At 37.3% G+C, this 27751-nt stretch overlaps 3 protein-coding genes across 4 annotated transcripts in view; 2 read left to right on the forward strand and 1 right to left on the reverse strand.

Annotated features, from left to right (window-relative positions):
- LOC117322219 (calcium-binding mitochondrial carrier protein Aralar1-like) overlaps positions 1-1376 on the reverse strand; it is a 36702-nt gene extending 35326 nt beyond the window's left edge. The window contains exons 1-2 of one of the 2 annotated variants that reach the window (XM_033876995.1): positions 1348-1376; positions 1158-1223 (exon numbers count right to left, since the gene is read on the reverse strand). In XM_033876995.1, coding sequence (XP_033732886.1) covers positions 1158-1223; positions 1348-1365 — 84 coding nt within the window. In that variant the 5' untranslated portion in view covers positions 1366-1376. The remainder of the gene's footprint in view (positions 1-1157; positions 1224-1347) is intronic. The other variant, XM_033876996.1, reaches the window with a different exon arrangement.
- Positions 1377-1506: 130 nt separating this feature from the next.
- LOC117322220 (histone acetyltransferase type B catalytic subunit-like) lies at positions 1507-19587 on the forward strand. Its single transcript, XM_033876997.1, has 11 exons — positions 1507-1551; positions 4326-4397; positions 4826-4901; positions 8031-8154; positions 8529-8670; positions 9696-9849; positions 10078-10182; positions 13223-13329; positions 13570-13721; positions 15419-15535; positions 17485-19587. Exons 1-11 carry the CDS (start codon positions 1545-1547, stop codon positions 17653-17655), a joined length of 1227 nt encoding a protein of 408 aa, XP_033732888.1. The 5' UTR covers positions 1507-1544; the 3' UTR covers positions 17656-19587.
- Positions 19588-27094: 7507 nt separating this feature from the next.
- Positions 27095-27751, forward strand: part of LOC117322221 (aspartate aminotransferase-like) — a 31579-nt gene continuing 30922 nt past the window's right edge. The window contains 3 exon segments of the mRNA XM_033876998.1: positions 27095-27275; positions 27277-27318; positions 27320-27452. Of these exon segments, the coding sequence (XP_033732889.1) occupies positions 27231-27275; positions 27277-27318; positions 27320-27452 (220 nt within the window). The 5' untranslated portion in view covers positions 27095-27230.

Consider the following 27751-nt stretch of genomic DNA (forward strand, 5'->3'; position numbering starts at 1 on the left):
TAATTAATCACAATTTCATGCAATATGATAAATAAATATTAAATATATACATTACAGTAATAAACTGAACAAAAGGAATCCATCATGCAAACTAAATTACACAAGATGATAATGAAACTTGAAATGAAAGGCATGCATTGGTATCAACAGACCAGGAGAAACCCAGTATAACAAACAAGGTATCTAGCATACAATATCAAGGTACTAGGTAATTCTAAAACCATTGCAACACATGCAGGGATAGTTTCACAACAAATATTAGACATAACTGTCTCATTAAGAAATAAAAGCCTGTAGAATAACGGTTCTATAATATGTATATATTGTAAACTCCGAAAAAGAAACAGTGGTCTAGATTCTGAACCCAAAATGTTGACTTGTATGATTTACATGAATATTTTGTAACAATTTATCAAGAATTTAATTGTAGCTAAAGAATGCATTGTGATGGGGATTTTGTTTTCTAGAAGTATTACAGGAGGCCCATGGGCCTTAACAGGAACAGTGTTTGTAATATTGGTGTTGTCAGTTGCACCAGAAAAAAATATTATGATATTAAATATAAAATATAATGACATATTAATATGTCTTTCTGTTGTTTCTGTCAAATCCATAACAGAATTGAGGTAAAGCAGTCTGTCTTCAAATAAAGTTATAAGGGGAATAAATAAAAATTGTCTGTATTTTGCGTTTAAGGTGGGTATTATTGTTGCTTTGGAATAGTGATATAGGGGAGATAAGTGCTATATACAGCCAAACCTTGCATGAGGTCAACTCAACAAAAATGTTGGTTAATGCTGCATCATATTTGGATATATGGTCAGGTGAAGTTTTGGCTACAGACAGTAGGGTAATTCGTCGCTCCCATTTCGGCAGCGGACGGAATGGCAAGAGGAATCGAAGTAAAACATATGTTTCCGACTAAGTTGTAGGGGGATAGAAAAATCGTCTGCATTTCGCGTTTAAAGGGAAGTAACTTGGTGCCCTTCAAAGTCCTTGGAAAATAAAAGTTGCAACAGTTTCACCATTACTAGTCTCTCAAATCAAATGCTAGATAATATCCCAAATTGAAGGAACAGTCACCAGGTTATACAGGCAATTAAAAAATACTTTCAGACCAAATGCTAAATATTCCCTGCAAACCTTTTCAAGTTTACCTGCTTTGAATCACATTCTGCTCTCAAAAAGGGCCATATTTTCGAAATAAAACCAAAGCCTTCATTCTGAAAGATACATAATCAACACAAAACAATGATATGATATGACATCGAATTTAGAACAATGATCATTGTGGGACGTGGTGGCATGCTAGAAAAACATAAATAAATGCATGGAAAAAAACCTTACTTCTCTTGTCGCCGCCATGATTCGTGTGCTACAAGGGCATCACGTGAAACCTTTCGTTTGATTGGTCCGTTGGTGACCTTGCGAATGTGAATGCGAAAGTAGATAGATTCTCCCATTTCTCTGATGGATAAATTTAGAGAAATTCGAAGTCACCGGATCCGGAAATTAGCTATTTTTATGTCGCGGGATCTACGAAAATGGCGGGTAAGAAGCAACACGTACACATTCGAAGTTTTGTTCTAAAATAGAACTTTAATGCTTCAAACCATCTGTTTCATTAATTGATAAATTGAAAATATATTCATTGAATACCCTGCCTTCATGTTTCGAAGTATAAGTGTAACATTATACGGTAAAAGTGAATGTCCGAAAACTGCGTAAATCTGAATTCCATATACAGTACAGTATCGTTACTGTAAAGTCGAAATGAAAACCGTAACGAACAACCAGCCATTGTTTAAGGGGTATTAGCGAGTGCAATGGCCGACACCATCAGGTGAAACAGAATATTCGGAAAACATGTATAGAAACATTTTCATACAAAAATAGTTATTCACTGACGTTAATAGAGTGTGCCATGTTTTACTTGTAACCTACATTGATATGGTCGCCTTTTAGCTTCGCGCTAGGGGGTATTTCCCTTTAGCTTAGTCAGTAGAGCGATGGACAGTAAGCCGAGGGTCGCTGGTTCAATCCCCAGTGGAGGCACACTGCTGTCTTTCCTGTTACATTTGGTGCCGTAGACCACTCTTATGTGCAAGCTATAGGAGTGTAGCAGGACTGGACTGGGTCGTTTGTCGGCGACCAGCAGGTAGCTCAATTGGTAGAGCATCTGGCTAGTGTTCAGAGGCCCAGGGTTCGAACCCTGGTCTGGCCATACATTTCCCTCCTATTACCATATGGCGTCCGACTGAAATACCCACGGAGGTGGTATAGGGACTTGTATGTGTCTTCGGGGTCAAAGATTTTGTTGAAGGAGAGAGGAATGTAGTGAAAGTGGACTGAGTAATTCGTCAGTGACCAGGTAGCTCAATTGGTAGAGCAGCCGGCTAGTGATCGGAGGTCCAGGTAGTGATGTCACAATGATCGATTTGTAATCGAAAATCGGTTGGTAACCCTTCCAATTCACGACAATCGATTGCAAAAGCTCATAATTGATTAATCGGTTCTGCAAAAAATACAACAGAGCTTACTTTTTATTTATTTTTCATTGTTTTCCAGTGTATGAAAGTATATATGAAAATTCCTTAGACAATTGGTCTACAGAAAATTGAAATCCCATAGCCCAAGTCATTTTTCCATAGACCAATTTTGTAAACACATTGTTAAAAGTCGCATAACTTCATCATGCAAACGCTTGCATATATGTATCATCCAGATCAAACTCACTCAAATGTTTGAAACTAATAGCGCGCTATTAGACATAAAAAGACCTCGATTGTTAGCTCTGATTTCATATGATAACCCTTTTGAGCTCAGTCGGTAGAGCGGCAGACCAGAAAGTCGAGGGTCACTGGTTCGATCCCCAGTGGAGGCACACTACTCTCTTTCCTGTTACAAGAGGATAGAATAATGGGGAAATGTTGGCAAAAGTGAAATTTGTACATTTTCATTACAAGTTATTTCATATTTTGTCTGTGTTTATGAGGCTGCAGTATTCTCGTTTCATGAAAGATAAATCATTTTCTTACCTTCATGTGTACATGTGTTATCCTGTACCTATGATCCAAAACAGTAGCTGAGCCTAAGCCTGGGCACGTGACGACATAGATAAACATTAATACAATGATATTATTGAAACTGTTCCACAAAAAGATGGACAGATTTACAGATCTGGAATGAAAACGTAACAGGGATGTACACATTTAAATGTAATTATTTATGTTTATATTCTGATAGAGTACTGTTAAGAAAATCCTGTGCTAGAACATGTCAAAATGACAGAAATATTTTCTAATAATGATATCATGATAACCATGGCCATAAATTAAAGCTTTGCCATAGCCTACGTGTTTAAATATACAGCTTGCATCCCTTGAAACTTTAGTGGACAGCTAAAGAGATGACATCAAAGTGTGGTCAGTTAGCAATTGACTCGAATACTTGCCAGCGCTGATCAAGATGTTATCAGTTAATGCTATGATATACCTACATTGCAAGTCAATCTAATTAAAATATAGATGCTCATTCTCACTACATAACGTTACATGAACATCTAATGACATCACATAAGGGGTCACATTTTGGTGACCTTTGTTATCTCAATATTTCACTTTAAGGTCAAATCGTCAATTTTTCGACATCATCGATCTCACCAATTCATCACATCGTGCATCTGAAGCTAACCATTTCGATACAGCATGTATATAGCTATATGCTTCGTTGGATGAAATGACTTGAACAGATTGACAGATTATGCAAGCTATGCACTCTAGTCATGCTATTTTGCACATACGAAATTCTCTTCCAAGATTCTTTAAGTAGTAATTTGATAGGTTAATAGAAAAAAAGTCATCCTGACGTGATCCCTCATGCAATGTCATTAGATGTTCATGTAACATTGTGAGAATGACCATCTAGATATTAGATTGATTGAAAGTGTAATTATAAAAATCATTTTTAAAAAAACCATTAAAATGTTACTGAAGACAAGTATTATGGTACATGTATTGTGTTTTATTTATGTCCAGTGTAAACTTTAATTTGTCTAGAGATTTCTTCCCTAATAGGTTTCAATTATGTATTCTCTTTGAAATTGTGTAGGCTTTATAATCATGTGTAGTCAAAGACTCTTCCTAATAACTGATGTTTTCCTTTCATTTACAGATAGAATATTAAATCTAGCTTGTATAGCTTTGTATTAGTATTGATTTTTTTTTCACAGTTGAAATATACAGAATAGAAAAATTTGTAAAATAACTATAATGTACCGGTTCATAAACATATATAGAATTTATAAACTTTTACACATGTTGCAGGCATATCATTTATGAAAGATAGACTTGAGGCCTACAAATGTTCCGCAAATGAAGCCATACACTTCAAACTGGGTAATGTATACACAATGACTACTCTCTATAAAAAATAGTAATATTAATGAATAAATGATGTAATAAATTGTTTTAAAAGTGTTTAATACAAAGAAATTAATTTCATGGCAGCATGTTCAAATTTATGATGAAATGAGTTTGTATAATTTTCAACAATGATAAATAAAATGATGTACTAATTCTGAAGAAGAAATATACAAAATTGTACATGTAAAATATAAATTTATGCAAAAATAATTTTTGCAATTTCATATGTGTAGTGTACCACAGCTTTCACTTGCATTGGCCTTTGATAGTTGATGGTATGTTTTTGACTCGCCAGAATTAATTTTGTGTCTTGTGTTTGCAAGGACATGTCCATTTGACTTTAAATTTCATTTAGATATATATGTATAAACTCCTATAAAGTCTTCATTGTTCTTTTTCAGTAAGACAACAATCTGATGTTGAAGATGACAGTACAACATTTTTACCTGATATGTCTCACCAACTGTTTGGAGATCAGTAAGTGTTGATGATTAAATATTTGATTTAGAATATAAAAAAAAACATCTTTTTATTAGGTCATCTTATGGCCAGGGTCAGGATAACCTATAGCCATCATGCTTTGCCCCTTGTCATACCCCATTCGTAAACTTTTTACATTTCAAATTTCTTCTAAAGTTCTATCAGTTGGATTCAGCTCTAACTTACCAGAAATAATCCTCACAAGCTCCTCCTGAACAAGTGTTGTTATTTAAAAAAAAAAAAATTTGGTCAGTCCCAAATTCAAGATAGCCGCAATGGCTAACAATTCTCCTATCTTTCTGCGTACTTAGTACAGTAAATATTCGCATATAGTGCACACCATTTTAGCTCACTTGCCCGAAGGGCAACTTCTTCTTAATAACCAAAAGGTCAAGGGACTTGATATTAGACCTGTAGCATTGTGGGGTGAAGAGCTACCAAGTTTGTTCAAATGAATGACCTTGACCTTCATTCAAGGTCACATGGATCAAATAAGTTAAGATCTTGAAATGACTTCTCGATAACAAAGAGGCCCAGGTACTTGATATGGGCCTGTGGTATGACGTGTTGAAAGGCTACCAAGTTTGTTCAGATGAATAACCTTGACCTTCATTAAAGGTCATGTCAGTCAAATAGGTTTTAATCTTGAACCAATGATTTCTTGATAGCCAAGAGTCCTGATTTTAGGCCAGTGGTATGCTGGAATGAAGGACTAGAAAATTTATTGACATCAATAAACCTACCCTTCTCTGATATTTGAATAAAGTGGTGATTAGCATACTATCTGCAGAATTGACCTCAAAGTTGCTGTAGAGCCAGGTAGGAGTTACAGGTCCATTGGGTCTCTTGTACTTCATATATATATATATATATATTGACGGTTTATAGCCTTTTAGTTTCCATCAGTCTTTAGGCCTCGAATGACTGACAGTCCTGTTTGCCACGATATTTCTGAAACTGGCGGTTATTGTTAACAGTGTTCTCCAATTTATGCTCTGTTTCCTGTATTGCTTGATTATGTTCCTGTTCTGAATCGATTGCACCTGTGAAACATTTACAGATTGATGATGAGTTTTTTTTAGGTCACCTGAGACAAAGTCTCAAGTGACCTATTCTAATCCCCTGTTGTCCGGCGTCGTCCGTCGTCCGTAAACAATTTACATTTTCAACTTCTTCTCAAAAACCCACAAACCAAATTCTATGAAATTTGGCAGGAAACTTCTATGGCTAAAGGTCAACCAAAATTGTAAATTATATGGTCCCCACCCCCCAGGGGCCTGAGGGGCGGGGCAAATAGGGTCAAATTGACTAAAACTTCAAAAATCTTCTTCTCTACTCTCAGATATGCTGGAATCAAACACTCTTCATAGATGGAAGGGTCTTAAGGTGCTTTACCAAAATTGTAAATTTCATGACCCAGGGGTTTCACGTTTTCCCCTGGGGAGGGGCTAAACTTTACTAAAGTTTATATAGGGAAATCACATTTTTGACTTTAATTTATTTTATTTCTATTGTAATTCATTCTAATTTTGTAAACATTGTCAGCATGGGATGACAGTTTGATGGCATGCACATGTTGGCCCTGACTGACCCCCAGGGGCTGATGGGCAGGGCTAAAAAGGGCCAAATTGACTGAAATTTCAAAAATCGTCTTCTCTACTCTCAGATATGCTGGAATCAAACACTCTTCATAGATGGAAGGGTCTTAAGGTGCTTTACCAAATTGTAAATTTCATGACCCAGGGGTTTCACTTTTTCCCCTGGGGAGGGGCTAAACTTTACTATAGTTTATATAGGGTAATCACATTTTTGACTTTAATTTATTTTATTTCTATTGGAATTCATTCTAATTTTGTAAACATTGTCAGCATGGGATGACAGTTTGATGGCATGCACATGTTGGCCCTGACTGACCCCCAGGGGCTGATGGGCGGGGCTAAAAAGGGCCAAATTGACTTAAATTTCACAAATCTTTCTCTACTCTCAGATATGATAGAATCAAATACACTTCATAGATGGCTGGGTTTGAAGGTTTTTACCAAAATTGTGAATTTCATGACCCTGGGGTCTCAAGTTTGCCCCTGGGGCGGGGCTAAACTTTACTATAGTTTATATAGGGAAATAACATTTTTGACTTTTATTTGGTTTATTTCTATTGGAATTCATTCTAATTTTGTAACCATTGTCAGCATGATATGACAGTTTGATGGCATGCACATGTTGGCCCTGACTGACCCCCAGGGGCTGATGGGCGGGGCTAAAAAGGGTCAAATTGACTGAAATTTCAAAAATCTTCTTCTCAAGACTGAAATAAGGTGGAATCAAATACCCTTTATAGTTTGAAGGGTCTTATGGTGCTTTATTGAAATTTTAAATTTCATGACCCTGGGGTCACAAGGTTGCCTCTGGGGAGGGGGTAAATTTTACTATAGTTTATATATAGGGACATCACACTTTTAACTGATTTGTTTTGATTTCTAGTGGAATTCATTCTGGTTAACATTTTCAGCATGGAATGAAAGTTTGATAATATGCATATGTTGGCCCTGACTGACCCCTAGGGGCTGATAGGGGGGGGGGGGGGGGCAAAAAGGGTCAATTAAATAAACTGAAATATTTCAAGTCTCAGGTGACCGTTAAGGCCCATGGGCCTCTTGTTTAATGAAGTTAACAAAGTGAATAGGTCTCGAGAGTGTAACAGGAAAAGGTTTACCTTGAACAGTGGAATAGTTGAACAATACACCTGTGTAATAGTCAAGTCTAATGACGCCATGTTTTAAGTATGAGAAACACCTCACACTATAGAATTGTCATGGTAATGCATAGTTCTCGGCCCTGGATGGCCTCCAAACTATCTTGACTATTCTCCAGTTTTCAGTGTTTCTCCAATGCATATTATTTTCACGTTTGGTCAAATCCAACCAGGTGAGCGATACAAGCCCTCTAGGCCTCTTGTCACTTACGATATAACATAAAAATTGTCTCCATTCACTACATGTTCGTCTGAAAAATTGAGAAAAAAATGCTAGAAAAATGTTTCAATCTTTGTATGAAAAATTTGTATAGTATGAAAAATTTGTATAGTATGAAAAATTTGTATAACCATGTATTAAATATGTGTTATAGGGAGAGTATATTTGGCTACAAGGATTTAGTGGTGGAAATGTTCTACAGTGCGGCGAGACTCACAACCTTTGTCAACATGAAATATTCTGACAAAGTCACACCGCAGCGATTTGATGGGATACAGGTGATTTCAAAGTTAAAACTATGTCTTTTTTTCAACCAGAATACTTCAATATTATTCAATTACAACTACAATGTATTGCAAAAACATGTGTTTTTGTTCTAGAGATATATATATATATATATGAAAATATAACTCATAATTTACATGTTTTTACAATGTTCAGGTGTACCATTATGCCCGACTTCCAGGGCTAGTAAATTTTGGGTCAAGGCTTCATGAAAATTGTGTTGTGATACTAGGAACTACATGTAAGACAGGTGAATTAACAATCCAAATGTCATATTAAATTTGATACTGAGTATGGGGAAGTATAAGTTTCACACTTCTGGTGTTACTCACAAGGTAAACTTAATATGTTTTTATTTTATCAATAGCCAGATAATGTGATGGGAACTTTAAACAGAAAACTCCCTGCAGGTTATCTCACAAATAAGGACATGTTCCTAGCCTCTCTAGAGAAGGATGCCACATTTAAACCATATGGCGAGATGATTCACAGCTACAAAGTTATCAAAGGTATACTAGTAGTAATACACTGTAGTTGGTGTTGTCCAGAGATCTCCTCCAAACGTTCTCAACTTTGAAACTTGCCTTTAAGTTACAATATGTAGTTGAGTTGTCTTGGGCAGCATTTTATTTTCGAAAATTTCGCTCATCTGGTCCAAAGGAAATTCTTTGAAAAAAGTCATATTGGCCTGAAGCATCCTTTGGTGAAGGGGAACCAATCTTGTATAAACAATGAGCCTGACGCCAACAAAAAAAAAAATCTTAACAAATAAGTATTCTACTGGTATATGGAGGTGGAAGGATAAAAGAGTTGCATTAAGTACAGTCTACCCTCGGCCTATTGCCACCTGAATCTACCGCGACCCTCGCATCGTGTCGACTAAATCTCTGGAACGAATTTCTCTCTTATGTAATTCCTTCATTGAGTGTCACCCTGGTATACCCCATCCAGGTTTGTTACAATACAAACATCCTAAATTGCTATATATTTCCCTTGACGATACCATCATTTTGTTCTGTTTTTGGTGATCGAGGAACTCTTTGTGTTCAATTTATAGACATAGGGTATTTCTCATTTTCAATTCCTTGTTTTCACTTCCAATTTGTACAGGTAACTTAGCTTTACGCTTGAACGATTTTCTGTTGCTCATGTAGATCAATATTCGGAAGTTTTTATTATGTCGCATCCACTGACACTTATGGTTTGGTTTGTAATAAAAGCATGAATGATTTCTACCCACTTTGTGGTCTTATTGTGTATAGAATGAAACTTTCGGCTTTGTCAGTCGAGATGGGAACTCCACTGTCTTTGGGACCAGTCCTCAGTTTGGTTAAAAGAAATGCGAATAGTATTTGTAACTTAGCTTCAGAGTACTTAACCAAAATTACTGAAATGTCCAGGTGAACAAATTCAACAATACAGACCCCACAAGCTTCTTGTATTTTTTTCTTGAATCTTTGGTTATTCTTCTCATGGAATATCTAATGAGATGAAGTATTGTGAAAATTGCTCCTGCATTTTGTATACCTTTCAGACAATCAGGAGAGAAACTTTGAGATATACAAAACAGATATATCACCGCCTGGATTCCAAGAATACCACGAACATTTACAGACGTTCATCCTCTTCTTCATCGACGCTGCTTCCTATATAGATGTGGATGATGACAGATGGATGTTTTATTTATTGTATGTAATGGCTAATCTTCACAGATATCTTTGTAAATATACATATAACATCAGGATTGTAGATTATTCTGTCATATTTTTACCATGTTAATCATGCCTATTTTGTTAACATTATTAGTAAGGCCTTGAAATTCTATCCTCACTACACTAATGTATGAGGAACTTTTCTGCTTTCTGCAAAAAAAAGCCTGTAGAATGTTGCCTGATTCATTTGTTTAAATGTTTCAGGTTTGAGAGATACAAGGTGGATGGAAACCCTGTCTACGCTATTGCAGGATACATGACTGTTTACAATTACTATGCATATCCGGAGAAAGTTCGTCCAAGAATAAGGTAATGGATCATCAACTTTGGCAGTTATTCACGTCAAATTTTGTTATTTGTTTCTCATACCTCCCCATTACCTTTTAAAAACCTTTTCTGAGAGAGCACCATCCCAAATTTTCTTCTGACCATCATTTATTAGTTTCGAAGTCAGTTACCTCACTGGAGGGGTTTGTCAAAGTAGAATGTTTAAATTTAGATATCGCTGGCCGGCTTGTAAGTGAATTTTCGATTATCCCACCATTTAGCCTTGTAAATTGGTTCTTGTGGATTCATTGATTGCAGTAGGCACATTTAGGTACCTGTCTTTCCCTTGGTTGGTTGTTATAGCAGTGTATTATAGAACAAATGTTCATAAACACCACATTCAAAACATTCTTTTTACCTATGGCTCACCGCCTTTGTGTACTTGTCAACATAACGTAATACTGTCTTTACGACAACGTAATACTGTCTTTTCGACAACGTAATACTGTCTTTTCGACAACGTAATACTGTCTTTTCGACAACGTAATACTGTCTTTTCGACAATGTAATACTGTCTTTTCGACTATTATACCCCTATTGATAATTCTTGGAACTTTTATTCATTGTGTATGGACTTCTAAGGACATATAAAATCAATTAGTTGGTTCTAAGGCAAATTTTTGAAAAAATAGATGAGGGAGGGTGGCATTTTATTTTACCGTTTTAATGGATCAAAAACAGATGCGGGCGATTTATCAAAAAAAAAAAAAAAATTCAGGGACTGACACTGCCTTTGTAAGCTATTTAGCATGTAAAGGTTTTATTGTTGGCAATTTAAGGTCAATATTAAGTTCCTTTTTAGCTCACCTGGTCCAAAGGACCAAGGTGAGCTTATGCCATACCGCGCCGTCCGTCGTCCGTCCGTCCGTCAACAATTGACTTCTTCTTCATAACCGCTGATCAGAATTTGATCAAATTTGGTCAGAAGCATCCCTATGGGAAGGGGACTCAAAATTGTACAAATGATGGGGCTGGCCCCCCAGGGAGCCTGAGGGGCGGGGCCAAAAGGGGTCAATTTAGCTATATTGATATAAACGACTTCTTCATCTGAAACCAAGCAATGGATATCGCTACTATTTGTCTGGTAGCATCACTATGGGGTGAGGATTCAAGATTGTACAAATGATGGGGCTGGCCCCCAGGGGCCTGAGGGGCAGGGCCAAATGTGGTCAATTGGGCTATATTGATATTAACAACTTCTTCTCTGAAACCAAGCAATGGATATCGCTCATATTTGCCTGGTAGCATCACTATGGGGTGAGGATTCAAAATTGTACAAATGATGGGGCTGGCCCCCAGGGGCCTGAGGGGCGGGGCCAAAGGGGTCAATTGGGCTATATTGATATAAACGACTTCTTCTCTGAAACCGAGCAATGCCTGTCGCTCATATTTGCCTGGTAGCATCACTATGGGGTGGGGATTCAAAATTGTACAAATGATGGGACTGACCCCCCAGGGGCCTGAGGGGCGGGGCCAAATGTGGTCAATCAGGCTATATTCATATAATTGACTTCTTCTCTGGAACCAAACAATGGATATCTCTCATATTTTACTGGTAGCATCACCTTGGGGTAGGGATTTGAAATTGTACAAATGACGGGGCCAGCCCCCTGGGGGCTGAGGGGCAGGGCCAAAAGGGGTCGGTTTTGCAGAATTGATATAAACGACTGCTGCTCTGAAACTGAGCAATGGATATCGCTCATATTTGCCTGGTAGCATCCCTATGGGGTGGGGATTCATAATTGTACAAATGGTGGGGCTAAACCCCAAGGGGCCTGAGAGGTGGGGCCAAAATTGGTAAATTTGTTTAAACAACTTCTTCTCTAAAACTAAGCAATGGATATTACTCACATTTGTATGGTAGCATGGTTATGGGGTGGGGATTCAAAATTGTACAAATGTTGAGGTTGACCCAGGCCGCCAGGGGGCTGAGGGGTGGGGCCAAAAGGGGTCAATTCGGCTAAATTGATTTAAACAAATTATTCTCTGAAACTTAGCAATGGTTTTACTGGTAGCATCCCTATGGGGTCGCACCAAAAGTCAATTTCATTTCATGGATTAATGCACTTTTTGGCATTTTTAGTATTAAAATAAAACCAATGTACATGTACCCATATAAAATGCTTATAATATATATTGACATATACTGAAGCATCATTCTTGTTTCATATCTCATGAAACCAGGTGAGCGATACAGGCCCTCTGGGCCTCTTGTTTCAACTTTTCTGTGACAGCACTTGCATAATAGTCCACAGCTTATTTGAATGTTTATACATGTTTACTGTTTCTTTAATCAGGCTAGTTGGAGTGGGCAAACCATCTCTGGTTACTCTTTTAAATGATTGGCTGTACATTGATAATTGAGAGTTACCTCCCCTATAACAATACATGTCACATGATAAGGGTACCACTCTGAGGGTAGTTAGGGGGTGTTAATAATAAAAGTACTTGTATACTATCAACTTACTCTGTGGAGGTGGTTATTGTTGAGAACTCATTCCTGATGTCTTTGTTAAATTAGAAACAGTTTCTAACCTACACTGTCACCTCAAACTTTCTACTTTTGAAAAATTGACAGGTAGTATATTCCAGTCTTCACCAAACTTGTGATTTTAAAAATCCATTTGATTTCTGTGTAAGACTTGACTGATGTCTGTTCATTACCAACAGGGTATATTACTTGGAATCAGTATGTATTGTAAAAACATGAAAATGATTTCACCTGCAACTGTTACCGCATAAATTTGATGAAACCAACTACTACAAGGAGACTCAGATCCTTATTCAAAATAGCCTTGGCTGTTCACAGGGCGATAAATACAGCAAACAAACATCTTATGATGTTTAGTATTGATCTAAACACAAAAGAAGATCTTTTTACAATAGGTGTTCAATTCATTTATATATCAAATTAGCAATGCAATGTAACTTATATATATATATATGAATTCTCGACAACTGCTGAAATTCTGTTTTACTCCCCCAGGGCCCTTACTTACAGTACTTCGATTATTTATTACAGTCAAGTTTTAGTTTTACCACCTTTCCAAAAACAAGGTCATGGATGTCACATGGTACAGACATTTTACAACGACTGTTACACAAGGTCAGAGGTCATGGACATAACAGGTAAGCACTTGAGGTCATTTTTATCCAAAGGGTTATAATGAAGGTCAACATTTCTGTCCAGGTCATCAAACTTATGACAAAAAAGTTTTACACATTAAATTATATATTGTTTTAACACCATTTTGGCAATGGTTATAATGAAATTTCAGAATATTCCATCTTAAAAGGGGTCTCTTTGAGTTTGACGAAAGCCATGTTAATTTCGATTTTGAGCGATTTTAACTTACTTGTTTAATCCAGTGGAAGATCCTTCAGAAAACTTCCAGAGGTTACGCGATTTTATTGATGCAAGAAACTGTATGAGTCTTCCAAGCTACGAGTCCTCAAAACTCAGGGATGGCTTCTCCGAGGATATGGCAAAAGAAGCAAGAGAAAAACTCAAGCTAAACAAGGTTAGTGATAGAGCTGAAACGAATAGTGGAATAGTATTCGAATATTCGGTACGATATTAACCTCTTTTAGTCCTTTGATCTGAAGCATGGACAAACATTCCAGTTGAGTTTGGAAGCATTTCCAGCTAAATTCCAATAAATCTAAAGCAGAATGTAAGCTTGGTGGTTTTAACGTACAAAAGTACTACATCTAATATAGCAAATCATCTCCGGGCCAAACTCATTGAAACTGTGTTCAAACGTCAGATTTCCGTTCCAATCCAGCATTCAGTGTAACATGAAAAAACATGTATATTGCAACTATTTTGACATGAATACCGTATTTGACCTAATAAAGGCGCCCCAATCTTTTTTCAAGGAAATAAATCTTTGACTGAGTGTTAAAATGGTGTTCAAAAGTAATAATTCATGTGAAATGTTTTGTTAATTTATGTGTTCAATTTCCTTCAGCAAATTAAGTAACTAGAACACAAGTTTTCGCCACATTTTGTCTATTCCTACAGATGACATGTCAGTGCAAAGAGCACCCGAAACTAAATACACATACAAATAATAACCATCTTTATTTGAAGATAAAGTAAAAGACTTCATTCTTGTTGATAAATAACTTTTGTTCAGAACAGAAAGCTAGTAAAAGACATTGTAAATCAATGATATGATCTGGGAAATCACCTGTGTCTATAAATTGAACACAAAAGAGTTCCTTTTGAACATAAATGGTGGAACACACGTTCTCTGGTCTAAAGATCAGCTGGTATGGTTTACAGGAATATTCAAGTAATGTTTAAGCTTAATATATGATAATGAATAGATATCTTCATCTGGAATATTTTCATGACTGAATATTTTACCGTTTCCACAGCCTTGGGTATTCTGCTATAAGATATAGTCCGTTTCATAAAACTTCAGAATAACTAATCTTAATAAGGGCGCCCCCACTGTCAATTACCCGCGCCCTGCGCCCTTATTAAGTCAAATACGGTAAGTTCCAAAACTCATGAATAATAAGATATAAATATTTTTCTGACATGACACGGTAATAAGGTGCAATACTGCTATCTTTTATATCCTTACTGTGTACTGTCAACCATGTTGTGCGACATACCTGGTTGCAAGTGCTCAACTGACAGAGGAAAATTTACCACGTGGACAGTTGGCGGTAGTTTTATTTCATCTTATTTTGCCAGTACATTGTATATGAATGTAGAGCATGAACATACAGACCAAGTGTAGTGAATGTTGAATATTTATTATTAATTGGTCTTGTAACACAAATATTCCTTTATCTTGACATTGACAATATGACAGACACAAGCACGTCAATCAGATAGGCCAGCTGTGTTGTGGTCATTAGGCGAATTTGTTGAAGTTTTTTACCATCATTAAAGTGAGCTTCTGACTTAGTTCTCGCTGATTCTTCAGTTGTATATCACTGTTAATTATTTAAAGCTTTTCGATTGTCTATCCAGTTTATTAAATCAGAAAAAATTACATTTTCTTAAGTGTCACTGTGACTTCTAAAAAGTGTACATAATCCTTAATCCAAATAATTTAATTAGTTGATAAAATAACAGAGCTTACCAGATGAGCATCATATTGTTCAAAAACTGTCTACAGGTATGACAGTCTGCAATAACAAACACTTTACTCATCAAATTTTCAAATGAAAACCTAATGATTGTTTGTGACAATTTCAGAGACAATCACGGAGAATATACGAGATCCTTAGATTGAAAGCGACGGACACGAGCGACCAGGAGATGTACCGAGCCTATAGACTGGATATCAAACGCAGACTCAATGCTCCCTTCCAGGTAAGCTGTCTCATCCTCAGATTCAATAACCAATTTACAAATAAGTTACTAAATATTGCTGTGTAAGATCCAATACTAAGAGTAGACTGACAACAGGTAGTTGTTGTATTACCAGTATATAAAGTATGAGAGTAGTTGTTGTATTACCAGTATATAAAGTATGAGAGTAGATCGACAACATGTAGTTGTTGTATTACCAGTATATAAAGTATGAGAGTAGATCGACAACATGTAGTTGTTGTATTACCAGTATATAAAGTATGAGAGTAGACTGACAACATGTAGTTGTTGTATTACCAGTATATAAAGTATGAGAGTAGTTGTTGTATTACCAGTATATAAAGTATGAGAGTAGACTGACAACATGTAGTTGTTGTATTACCAGTATATAAAGTATGAGAGTAGATCGACAACATGTAGTTGTTGTATTACCAGTATATAAAGTATGAGAGTAGATCGACAACATGTAGTTGTTGTATTACCAGTATATAAAGTATGAGAGTAGACTGACAACATGTAGTTGTTGTATCACCAGTATATAAAGTATGAGAGTAGACTGACAACATGTAGTTGTTGTATTACCAGTATATAAAGTATGAGAGTAGACTGACAACATGTAGTTGTTGTATTACCAGTATATAAAGTATGAGAGTAGATCGACAACATGTAGTTGTTGTATTACCAGTATATAAAGTATGACAGTAGACTGACAACATTTAGTTGTTGTATTACCAGTATATAAAGTATGAGAGTAGACTGACAACATTTAGTTGTTGTATTACCAGTATATAAAGTATGAGAGTAGACTGACAACATGTAGTTGTTGTATTACCAGTATATAAAGTATGAGAGTAGATCGACAACATATAGTTGTTGTATTACCAGTATATAAAGTATGAGAGTAGATCGACAACATATAGTTGTTGTATTGCCAGTATATAAAGTATGAGAGTAGATCGACAACAGGTAGTTGTTGTATTACCAGTATATAAAGTATGAGAGTAGACTGACAACATGTAGTTGTTGTATTACCAGTATATAATAGCCATGTTCAGACCCAATTGCTGATTATTCAATATCTCCTTTTCTGTCTCTTTGGTTAGAACTTGACTTAAACATCTTTAACAAAAAGCTTTGATGATGCATGACCTTGATGTTCATCCCATTGGTACATATGTGCTTGTAATCCTTTGTGTTTGATTTACACACATGAAAATATGGGAGAACAGTTTTGAACTACAGACTACTTAATCACAACTATTTTCTTAAAGCAATGTGAAGGGATATGTATTGGTATGTATTGTAGCGTGACCGATAAGTAGGGCATAAGAATTGTACCTGCTGTCCCCATTGCATGATCGTAAGAGGCGACTAAATTTGGGATCTTATCTTTTCTCTTCTGTCTTACTAACTTAATGTCTCCCTCAACAATGCTTTCACTTTTGGCCTTTAGTTGAGCGTTCGCCCCTGTGAGGAAGGCTTTGGGTTCTGTCCCCTGGCCGAGACATACCAGACTCTTTGAAAATGGTAGTTGCAACTCCTGCTTAGCGTTCAGCATATAAGGAGTGTGAAGACTGTTTCGCCCGTTGTTAGTATAATGTGACCGGGTGGGGTGTCCTGCTGGGTGTCTTCGGCAGTATGCTTCAGTGAGATAGCACTATAAATCAGCAAAAGTTCCGGACTGTCATAAGGAGACTTAAGACAAACATACCGTAGCCTCCCAAAACACACATACACTCACCACGTGCATACATATCGCACGCACTGGAGGACGTACTTAAATGACCTGAGAACGTTAAACAAATAAAACAAAACAAAACCAAAGTATTGTGACCCATGTATTGTAGTGTCCCTACATGTTTCCCTGTTTGATGTTGATATTTTACCAATATTTAGTTCCACCTTACATGAATGACTCTAATATCTCCCTCTTTTTTTTTCTCCTCTAGAAAAAAGGACGTGACTTTGATAAGTTGGAGAAAGTATTACGCCCCGATGAACTGTCAGCAACATTGAGTTGCTTGTCCAAAGAACAAAGACTTGCATATCTTGAGAACACATTTCAAGAAAATCTAGACATGTATCGCCATGTCATTGAACGCCTCAACATGGCGGTTTGAGGGAATGGAGTGAGAGAATAGGATTAAACAAAAATATTTCCCACTGATTGGCACTGAACGACAATTTCAAACTGTTTTTCCTGTGGAAGCCAGCCTTTGTGGAAACAGATGAATCTACAGAGCAGACTTGATAGTATATTCTTGATTAGATCTAAATATTTGATTGTTATAACGTATAGTTTACATGGTGAAGGCCGGATATTTTTTTGTACCTGAAATTTTTAGAGTGATAGAAAGAAAAAAGAAAAGATGTTCGCCTTACAGTCTGATAAGGCAACAATTATCAGCATTTTGTGTAAATGACTTTCGGCCAAGATGAACCTGAGTGAATCCAGTGTTGTTAGTGATATTTCATCTGTTACAGTTTATTGATCATCCATTCTTACATTGGCTGTTGTCATCTTATGTAATGTAGCACTGAAGTGTACTGTGTAGTGGAACTGGCCCTGAACACCATCTCACTGTACAGGCCATTTTGTTTTTTGCCCGCCTCTATAAAGAAATGTTTTAGACCATCTGTCTATAAAGTCCATCTGATATGGTTCCCAATATAACGCAATTCATTCTGTATCAATTTTGATAGTTCACCTGGTCTAAAGGATCAATGGTCTTTATAGACAGGTTTGGTATTGTTTACAGTGAACACGCCATGGAAAGTGCTAGAAATGTGGCGAAGCTTGTGATCCTTACATGTATATTTAACTTAGCATCTCTTTCCTGTGAAGGACTGCAATAAGTATTGTAGGCATGACCTTCATTGATAAGAGAATTGATAGCATACAATACATGGCATTATGTTCTATCTGTTACAATTTCTCATTTCAATATTGTTAAATTTAACAAATGGTTTGGGGATTTCAATAATTAACTTTGTGCAAGAAGCACAAATTGTAATGACATGAAACCCCCAGCCCCCATCTTGTGGGGAGGGGGGTGTACTTTGATTAAGAAAATTGATGTCCAGAAAAAACGGCACTTATACCAAAACATGATTAGGTATTCAAATTGAATTGATATTCTTTTTCACTTAGTTCTGAAGTGACGATTCAACATGGTGTGACATTGTATGTAAGGAAAAGATCAAATGATTGCTAGAAAAGCTTTGGTTGGTGGACATGTTACTTTTTCGACAGTTTGATATTCTATTATGTACTGGATATGACCTAATAAGTGCGTCTGCCCTAATAAGGGCACCCCTACCTTTTTTCTCCCAAGAAAAAAATCTTTGACTGAGTGCCAAAATGGTGTTCAAAAGTAATAATTCATGTGAAATGTTTTGCTACTTTATGTGTTCAATTTTCTTCAGCAAATTAAGTCACTGGAACAGAAGTTTTTGCCACATTTTGTCTATTCAGTGATACAGATGTCAGTACAAAGTGTGCCTGAAACTAATGCTAAACACACATACAAATTACTTATCAATAACTACCATACTTATTTGAAACTTCATTCATTTTGTTAACTAAATGTTGTAAAGAACAGAAAGCTAGTAAAAGACATTGTAAATCAATTATTAGGTCAAAGAAAACGATGTCAAATATGATTTGTGAAATCATGTTCCAAATAACAGCTAATATTGTTTACAAGTTTACAGGAATATTCAAGTGAAGTTTAAGCTTAATATATGATGATGAATACTCAATGTGATATCTTCATCTGGAATATTTTTATGACTGAATATTTTACCGTTTTAACAGCCTTGGGTATTCTGCTATAAGGTATAGTCTGTTTCATAAAACTTCAGAACAAGGAATCTTGATAACTGTCAATTGCCCGCGCCCTGTGCTCTTATTACTTACAGAAGTCAAGATAGAGGGTTGACTTTAAGTTTTTCAAAAGTGCTAATTTTATTTATTGAATTATTTGCTGCATTACATTATTGTGAATTTCATTTTCATGCCCAAGAAGAAAAAAATAAAAAATGTAAACAAATTAATTGTTAGTTTTTACTTTGTGAAGAAATTAAAACATGAGGAATGTGAATTATGAAGGCTTCCTGAAATTTGTTCAATCAGCAATACTGTGGCTATCTAGGTAGATACAGCAATACTGTGGCTCTCTTGGTAGATGCAGCAATACTGTGTTTCTCTTGGTAGATACAGCAATACTGTGGCTCTCTTGGTAGATCCAGCAATACTGTGGCTCTCTTGGTAGATACAGCAATACTGTGGCTGTCTTGGTAGATACAGCAATACTGTAGCTCTCTTGGTAGATACAGCAATACTGTGGCTCTCTTGGTAGATACAGCAATACTGTGGCTCTTGGTAGATACAGCAATACTGTGGCTCTCTTGGTAGATACAGCAATACTGTGGCTCTTGGTAGATACAGCAATACTGTGGCTCTCTTGGTAGATACACCAATACTGGCTCTCTTGGTAGATACAGCAATACTGTGGCTCTCTTGGTAGATACAGCAATACGGTGGTTCTCTTGGTAGATACAGCAATACTGTAGCTCTCTTGGTAGATACAGCAATACTGTAGCTCTCTTGGTAGATACACCAATACTGTGGCTCTCTTGGTAGATACAGCAATACAGTGGCTCTCTTGGTAGATACAGCAATACTGTAGCTCTCTTGGTAGATACAGCAATACTGTGGCTCTCTTGGTAGATACAGCAATACTGTGGCTATCTAGGTAGATACAGCAATACTGTAGCTGTCTTAGCAGATTCAGTGGCAACATTAATTTTCTGTTCCTTTCTGGATGCTGTGCAAGACCAGTTATACCGGTCCCGTTCAAGAAAATAATGTGGTACAAAAGGATATTATTTCAGGTCAGCTATCAAAGATCCTTATCAACGGCAAGTATGTACATGGTTTTACAGACATAGTAAAAAGAAAAAAACAGCAGAAAATACTGACAATTAAACAAAAATTCCAAATCAATGAAGCAAGGTAATAAAAACGGGAAAAGAAAGGACCTCATGGTGAACCTTACAAAAGAAAGGACTATCATGGAGAACCTTACAAAAGAAAGGACTTTGATGGAGAGGAGAACCTTACAAAAGAAAGGACTTTCATGGAGAACCTTACAAAAGAAAGGACTTTCATGGAGAACCTTACAAAAGAAAGGACTTTCATGGAGAGGAGAACCTTACAAAAGAAAGGACTTTCATGGAGAACCTTACAAAAGAAAGGACTTTCATGGAGAACCTTACAAAAGAAAGGACTATCATGGAGAACCTTACAAAAGAAAGGACTTTGATGGAGAACCTTACAAAAGAAAGGACTTTGATGGAGAACCTTACAAAAGAAAGGACTTTGATGGAGAACCTTACAAAAGAAAGGACTATCATGGAGAACCTTACAAAAGAAAGGACTTTGATGGAGAACCTCACAAAAGAAAGGACTTTGATGGAGAACCTCACAAAAGAAAGGACTTTGATGGAGAACCTTACAAAAGAAAGGACTATCATGGAGAACCTTACAAAAGAAAGGACTTTGATGGAGAACCTCACAGAAGAAAAGACTTTGATGGAGAAACTCGCCAAAGAAAGGACTTTGATGGAGAACCTTACAAAAGAAAGGACTATCATGGAGAACCTTACAAAAGAAAGGACTTTGATGGAGAACCTTACAAAAGAAAGGACTTTCATGGAGAAACTCGCAAAAGAAAGGACTTTGATGGAGAACCTCACAAAAGAGAGGACTTTGATGGAAAACCTCACAAAAGAAAGGACTTTGATGGAGAACCTTACAAAAGAAAGGACTATCATGGTGAACCTAACAAAAGAAAGGACTCGCGGAGAACTTTACAAAAGAAAGGACTTTGATGGAGAACCTTACAAAAGAAAGGACTTTGATGGAGAACCTCACAAAAGAAAGGACTATCATGGTGAACCTTACAAAAGAAAGGACTTTGATGGAGAACCTCACAAAAGAAAGGACTTTGATGGAGAACCTTACAAAAGAAAGGACTTTGATGGAGAACCTCACAAAAGAAAGGACTATCATGGTGAACCTTACAAAAGAAAGGACTTTGATGGAGAACCTCACAAAAGAAAGGACTTTGATGGAGAACCTCACAAAAGAAAGGACTATCATGGTGAACCTTACAAAAGAAAGGACTTTGATGGAGAACCTCACAAAAGAAAGGACTATCATGGAGAACCTCACAAAAGAAAGGACTTTGATGGAAAACCACACAAAAGAAAGGACTATCATGGTGAACCTTACAAAAGAAAGGACTTTGATGGAGAACCTCACAAAAGAAAGGACTTTGATGGAGAACCTCACAAAAGAAAGGACTTTGATGGAGAACCTTACAAAAGAAAGGACTTTGATGGAGAACCTCACAAAAGAAAGGACTATCATGGTGAACCTTACAAAAGAAAGGACTTTGATGGTGAACCTCACAAAAGAAAGGACTATCATGGAGAACCTTACAAAAGAAAGGACTTTGATGGAGAACCTTACAAAAGAAAGGACTTTCATGGAGAACCTTACAAAAGAAAGGACTTTCATGGAGAACCTTACAAAAGAAAGGACTTTGATGGAGAACCTTACAAAAGAAAGGACTATCATGGAGAACCTTACAAAAGAAAGGACTTTGATGTAGAACCTCACAAAAGAAAGGACTTTCATGGAGAACCGTACAAAAGAAAAGACTTTGATGTAGAACCTCACAAAAGAAAGGACTTTCATGGAGAACCGTACAAAAGAAAAGACTTTTACGGAGAACCTTACAAAAGTATGAGGAAAAAAAGATTAGGTGGTCAGGAAGGGTAAGCGTGTTCTGTTTCATTGGTGAAAGCCTCTGTTCCTAGACCAAATCCAGGTTATTAATATCATAGGTATTCAGCACTCAGTCAAAGATCAATGGTATGTATAGAAATGTCAAAGTCAATCTTTGACTAATGAGCATGCAAAACACATATGGCTTGTATGGTGTCCCTGGTGATTAGTAAAATTTGAGGTAAGCAGTTCAAGGTTTATCCAATTGACATGGTCAATAAAGTTCATTATTTAAAGATGGCAGATTGTCAATATATGCAAGGCCGGTTTCCGATAAGCTCTTAGATATAATCAGCATTGAATGAAATAAATAAATAAAAAAAAAATAATAATTTTTGCGAAGAGAGGAGCACAGGTTGTTCCCATGCCAATAGTCTGTTGGGAGATGTCGACCAGAAAATCAGTCATTCTCACGACTTGATCAGGCTGCGAGCTCCAGTCGTATGTTCGCAGACGCGTAAAGGGGCTAGGAATATAGTGAGAGAAAAGTATACATGCTGCAAGTTCTAGTTGTACCCATGGCTTCTGCGTCCCTGGACAGCTAGGTTAAAGTGTTGTTTCTTTTAAATCGTGTTAATACTAATTAGGATACAGCTTAGTTATTTTACATGTGTGTTCTTTGTGACAGGTCCTTTCCATTGGTAATGCATTCGGGGATCTGCTGACCTTGGAATTAAACAAGAATTTAGCTTTTCAAAGATCATGGTCACTGGGCCAAATTGTATAGGATATCTGGCTCCAAATGTAAAACAGGAGATCCCAGAGGGATCTTGGCGCCCACCATTGAATGATCTTTATAGGTTCCATGTCAGATTGATCTTTTCTCTACTTTTCCATTCCTCAGAAACAGCCCTCTAGTACTTTTCAAACAAGGGGAACCTATATCTAAAATTTAAGATTTAGCGATAATGGCTGTCTGTCGGCCATGTTGTTTTCGGATTGGTCTCAAAATGCAATACCAGGGACCAAGGGGAACCTGCATATGAAATTTGAGAAAGATCCCTTCAGTACCTTCTGTAAAATAGCGATAACAAACTTCAATTGTCAAAATCCAAGATGGCTGCCTGTCGGCCATGTTGTTTTCTGACTGGTCTCAAAATCTTATATGCATAATTAAGGACCGAGGGCAAAATGAAATTTCAGAAAGATCCTTTCAGCAATTTCTGAGAAATAGCGATAACAAACTTCAATTGTCAAAATCCAAGATGACTGCCTGTCGGCCATGTTGTTTTCCGATCGGTCCCAAAATGCAATATGCATAATAAGAAATCAAGAGGAACCTATATATGAAATTTGAGAAAGATCCTTTCAGTATTTGCTGAGAAATAGCGATAACAAACTTCAATTGTCAAAATCCAAGATGGCTACCTGTCGGCCATGTTGTTTTCTGATCAGTGTCAAAATGCAATATGCATAACTAGGCAGCAAGTGGAACCTACATATGAAATTTGATCCCTTCTGCACTTTCTGAGAAATAGCGATAACAAACTTCAATTGTCAAAATCCAAGATGGCTGCCTGTCGGCCATTTTGTTTTCCGATTGGTCTCAAAATGCAATATGCATAACTAGGCACCAAGAGGAACCTACATATGAAAATTGAGAAAGATCCCTTCAGTGCTTTCTGAGATATAGTGATAACAAACTCTAATTGTCAAAATCCAAGATGGCTGCCTGTCGGCCATGTTGTTTTCCGATTGGTCTCAAAATGCAATATGCATAACTAGGAACCAAGGGGATCCTATATATGAAATTTGAGAAAGATTCTGAGAAATAGCGATAACAAGAATTGTTTACGGACGGAGGGACGGCCGGACCACGGACCACGGACGCAGGGCGATTTGAATAGCCAACCATCTGATGATGGTGGGCTAAAAAAGTGGATTTCTGACTATGAGTTTGGTTCTTAGTGGGGAAGACATTTAAGATTGAAATACAACGAATCAAATCTTACACAAGAGTTCTATACGGGTATTTTCGTTACCCGAGCAAGATATGGAGGTCCGTATACTGATTATTCAATTCAACAGACCCGAGGGTCCCAATTACAGAATTGATAACAATACAAACAGGTATATTAAAATATCACAGTTACATATAAACAAGTTATAAAAATGTGTAACATTCTTAAAATAAGAGAGAAATACAAGTAACAATAGGCTCATTTAAAACATGTTGTCTTTAGGAGGGATTTCAAAGAAGGCAATGTACAATTAAATTTCCCGCCTAGGTCACCGGCGTTTGTGTTAATAGACATTACTGGGCGATTAACTGTACTATTTCTAAGATAAATCCAACTAGGGGAAGAAACAAAGTGTAAAACTCTACAAGGACGTAAACATTTGGGGACTAAAATACCTATCTTTTCTACTTAGAACAGACAATCCAAAGTCTGTGAATACATTTAAAAAGGAAACAAATAACCATATATTGCCGCGTACTTTCTATTGTAGGCAGGTTAAGATGTTTACATAAATCAGAATAAGAATGACTTTGGTAATCTAAGTCCGCCTTAAAGCACAAATATTTCAAACAAATTCTTTAGAGCGATACGAAGGTAGTTTGGTACGGTGACCAGATCTCACTCCAATATTCCAACTGACTTCTAACCAGACTGACATATAATGACCGTATCACTGAAACGTTTCTAAAATATTTACAAGAACGCTTTAAAAATCCAAAGCATTTGCATACCTTTTGATACAACATTTTTGACATGGTAAGAAATGTTAAATTGACAGAGATCCAGACTCCTAGGTCTAAAATTGGTATCTTGTGGGGAGGGTAGGGTCTTGTGGGGAGGGGTAGGGTCTTGTGGGGAGGGTAGGGGGTGTCTTTATTTCCCCAGTATGGAAATTTGAATTATTTCGGCAAGTTGAATATATCGAAAATCTTATCCCTGAAAGATTGCAAAATTTGCTATAATCATTTCATTCTCCGAAATTTTGGCCCCCAGACCCCTCGCCAAAAAATTCGGATCGCGCCTACGGCGCTCGCATTACCGCTAAATTACTGGACCCCCCCCCCCCCCCCCCCCCCCCCCCCTTTCAAATTCCTGGATCCGCCTCTGATATCATGCTTCCTTTTTGTTATCACATGAATTTGAATTCTCCGATTCGTACTCATTGCTCATTATTACTAATTCTCATCAGCGCGCACAGGGGGGATAACTCCGATAAACTGTTATTCTGATGCCCTTGGATTTACTCGTATTGCAACCCTATTATCATACTAAGGACCTCTGCAAGCCACGTGTCTCTTCTTACACACAATTAGCGTGTCCGAGTGACGAATGAAACCCGAAGACTGTCAAGTTTAATATGTTATTGAAAACGAAATCTACACTGTTATTTGTCTGAAATTTGGTAGATCTATGTCAGAATATGAAAAATTACCATTTTGCCAGCTGATAACATGTACATTCATAAAACAGTCGTTAGACCCGAGGAGAGTGACCTCGTATCCTGTATAATCTAATACTCTTCTTAAATTGTTGAACCGTTTTATATGTTTATACATGTTACTTTTTTGTATTGGCATCAAATCTACTTGTGTTATTAGAATTGTGCAACAACTATTTGAATCGAATTGAATTAAAATCTGAGAAAGTGTGCGACTCGATAACTTGATTCGCTTGATTTTATCATTTTTTTTTATCTTACGGATTTCTTCCTGACTGTACATACTATAGCTATCACTTGTTTTGTATCCAGGTCCAGCTTTAAATCTATTTTACTTTGATAGTTAATATTATTTGATATGAACTAATCTAGCATTAACTCTGTTCTGTATTACACAATGTTGTATATTTCATCTTGTCTCGTTCTTTTGTATATAACAAATACTCTCTGTAGTAAAATTGTACGTTTACTATGACACGAATCATAAAGCATGAATTGATAACGCCGAGGAGTATTTCAGGTGTATATCTACCTCTCTCGATCACAGGGACCTAAGAACTCCGGACCAGACTAGGTGTATATCGACCTATCCCACTTAACACATGGTCGGGTCCCTGCACACGTAACACATGGTCGGGTCCCTGTGATTGTACACGTAACACATGGTCGGGTCCCTGTGATTGTACACGTAACACATGGTCGGGCCCCTGTGATTGTACACGTAACACACGGTCGGGTCCCTGTGATTGTACACGTAACACATGGTCGGGTCCCTGTGATTGTACACGTAACACATGGTCGGGTCCCTGCACACGTAACACATGGTCGGGTCCCTGTGATTGTACACGTAACACACGGTCGGGTCCCTGTGATTGTACACGTAACACACGGTCGGGTCCCTGTGATTGTACACGTAACACACGGTCGGGTCCCTGTGATTGTACACGTAACACATGGTCGGGTCCCTGTGATTGTACACGTAACACATGGTCGGGTCACTGTGATTGTACACGTAACATATGGTCGGGTCCCTGTAATTGTACACGTAACACATGGTCGGGTCCCTGTAATTGTACACGTAACACATGGTCGGGTCCCTGTAATTGTACACGTAACACATGGTCGGGTCCCTGTGATTGTACACGTAACACATGGTCGGGTCCCTGTGATTGTACACGTAACAAATGGTCCGGTCCCTGTGACTATATATATCACTGTCCTTATTTCTGCGAGTATTTACGGTATGAGAGGATAATCGGTTCCTGTTTCGGCTATCTCCGCCTTTATGTTAGATCCAGTGTACCAGTACGAGATATGTCAACATATCAGGGTAGCCCTTACTGACATATTTATAGACAACATTTCGATCAGGGTCGTCCTATATCTAGGCCTAGCAGCTAAACCCACACACATATTTATTATCTAGAGTGGAACGCCAACATGTCTACCGACTCTAAGAATGTAGACTTGGTTCGGACCGATTTGGAGGGGATACGCACCAGCTTCTAACCTTGCCTTCAATGAGGAAGATCAGGAAATTGATTGAACAGGGAGAGAAGGTTTATCATTTCGCTTTTGGACAGTCGCCATTTCCATTGATAGAGATAGCAACAGAAGCTCTGAAGGAAAATGCTCAACAAAACGCCTATCTTCCCGTTGCAGGTTGGTATGCGCGCGTGTTTTTATAAATAGATCTAGCTTTAGCTTGCCGTGAATCGATGGCTTTAATCCTGTTGTGTCTTGGTGGACTCCAGCTATCTAATCACGACATTTTTCTTTTCTGACGTCAGGACATAGCCCACAAATCAGTCCACACTGTATAGAATATGAGCACAGGGGGTCGTATAATGTTATAATTCTAACACAGCCTCGTGATAGCTGAGTGAGTTAAAACACAGGGACTTGGTACAAACAGCCGTCTCCGTGGTCCTTGGTACTTGGCTGGCACGAATACATTCCAG

Source organism: Pecten maximus, chromosome 2 (assembly GCF_902652985.1).
Source record: "Pecten maximus chromosome 2, xPecMax1.1, whole genome shotgun sequence".
NCBI lineage: Eukaryota > Metazoa > Mollusca > Bivalvia > Pectinida > Pectinidae > Pecten > Pecten maximus.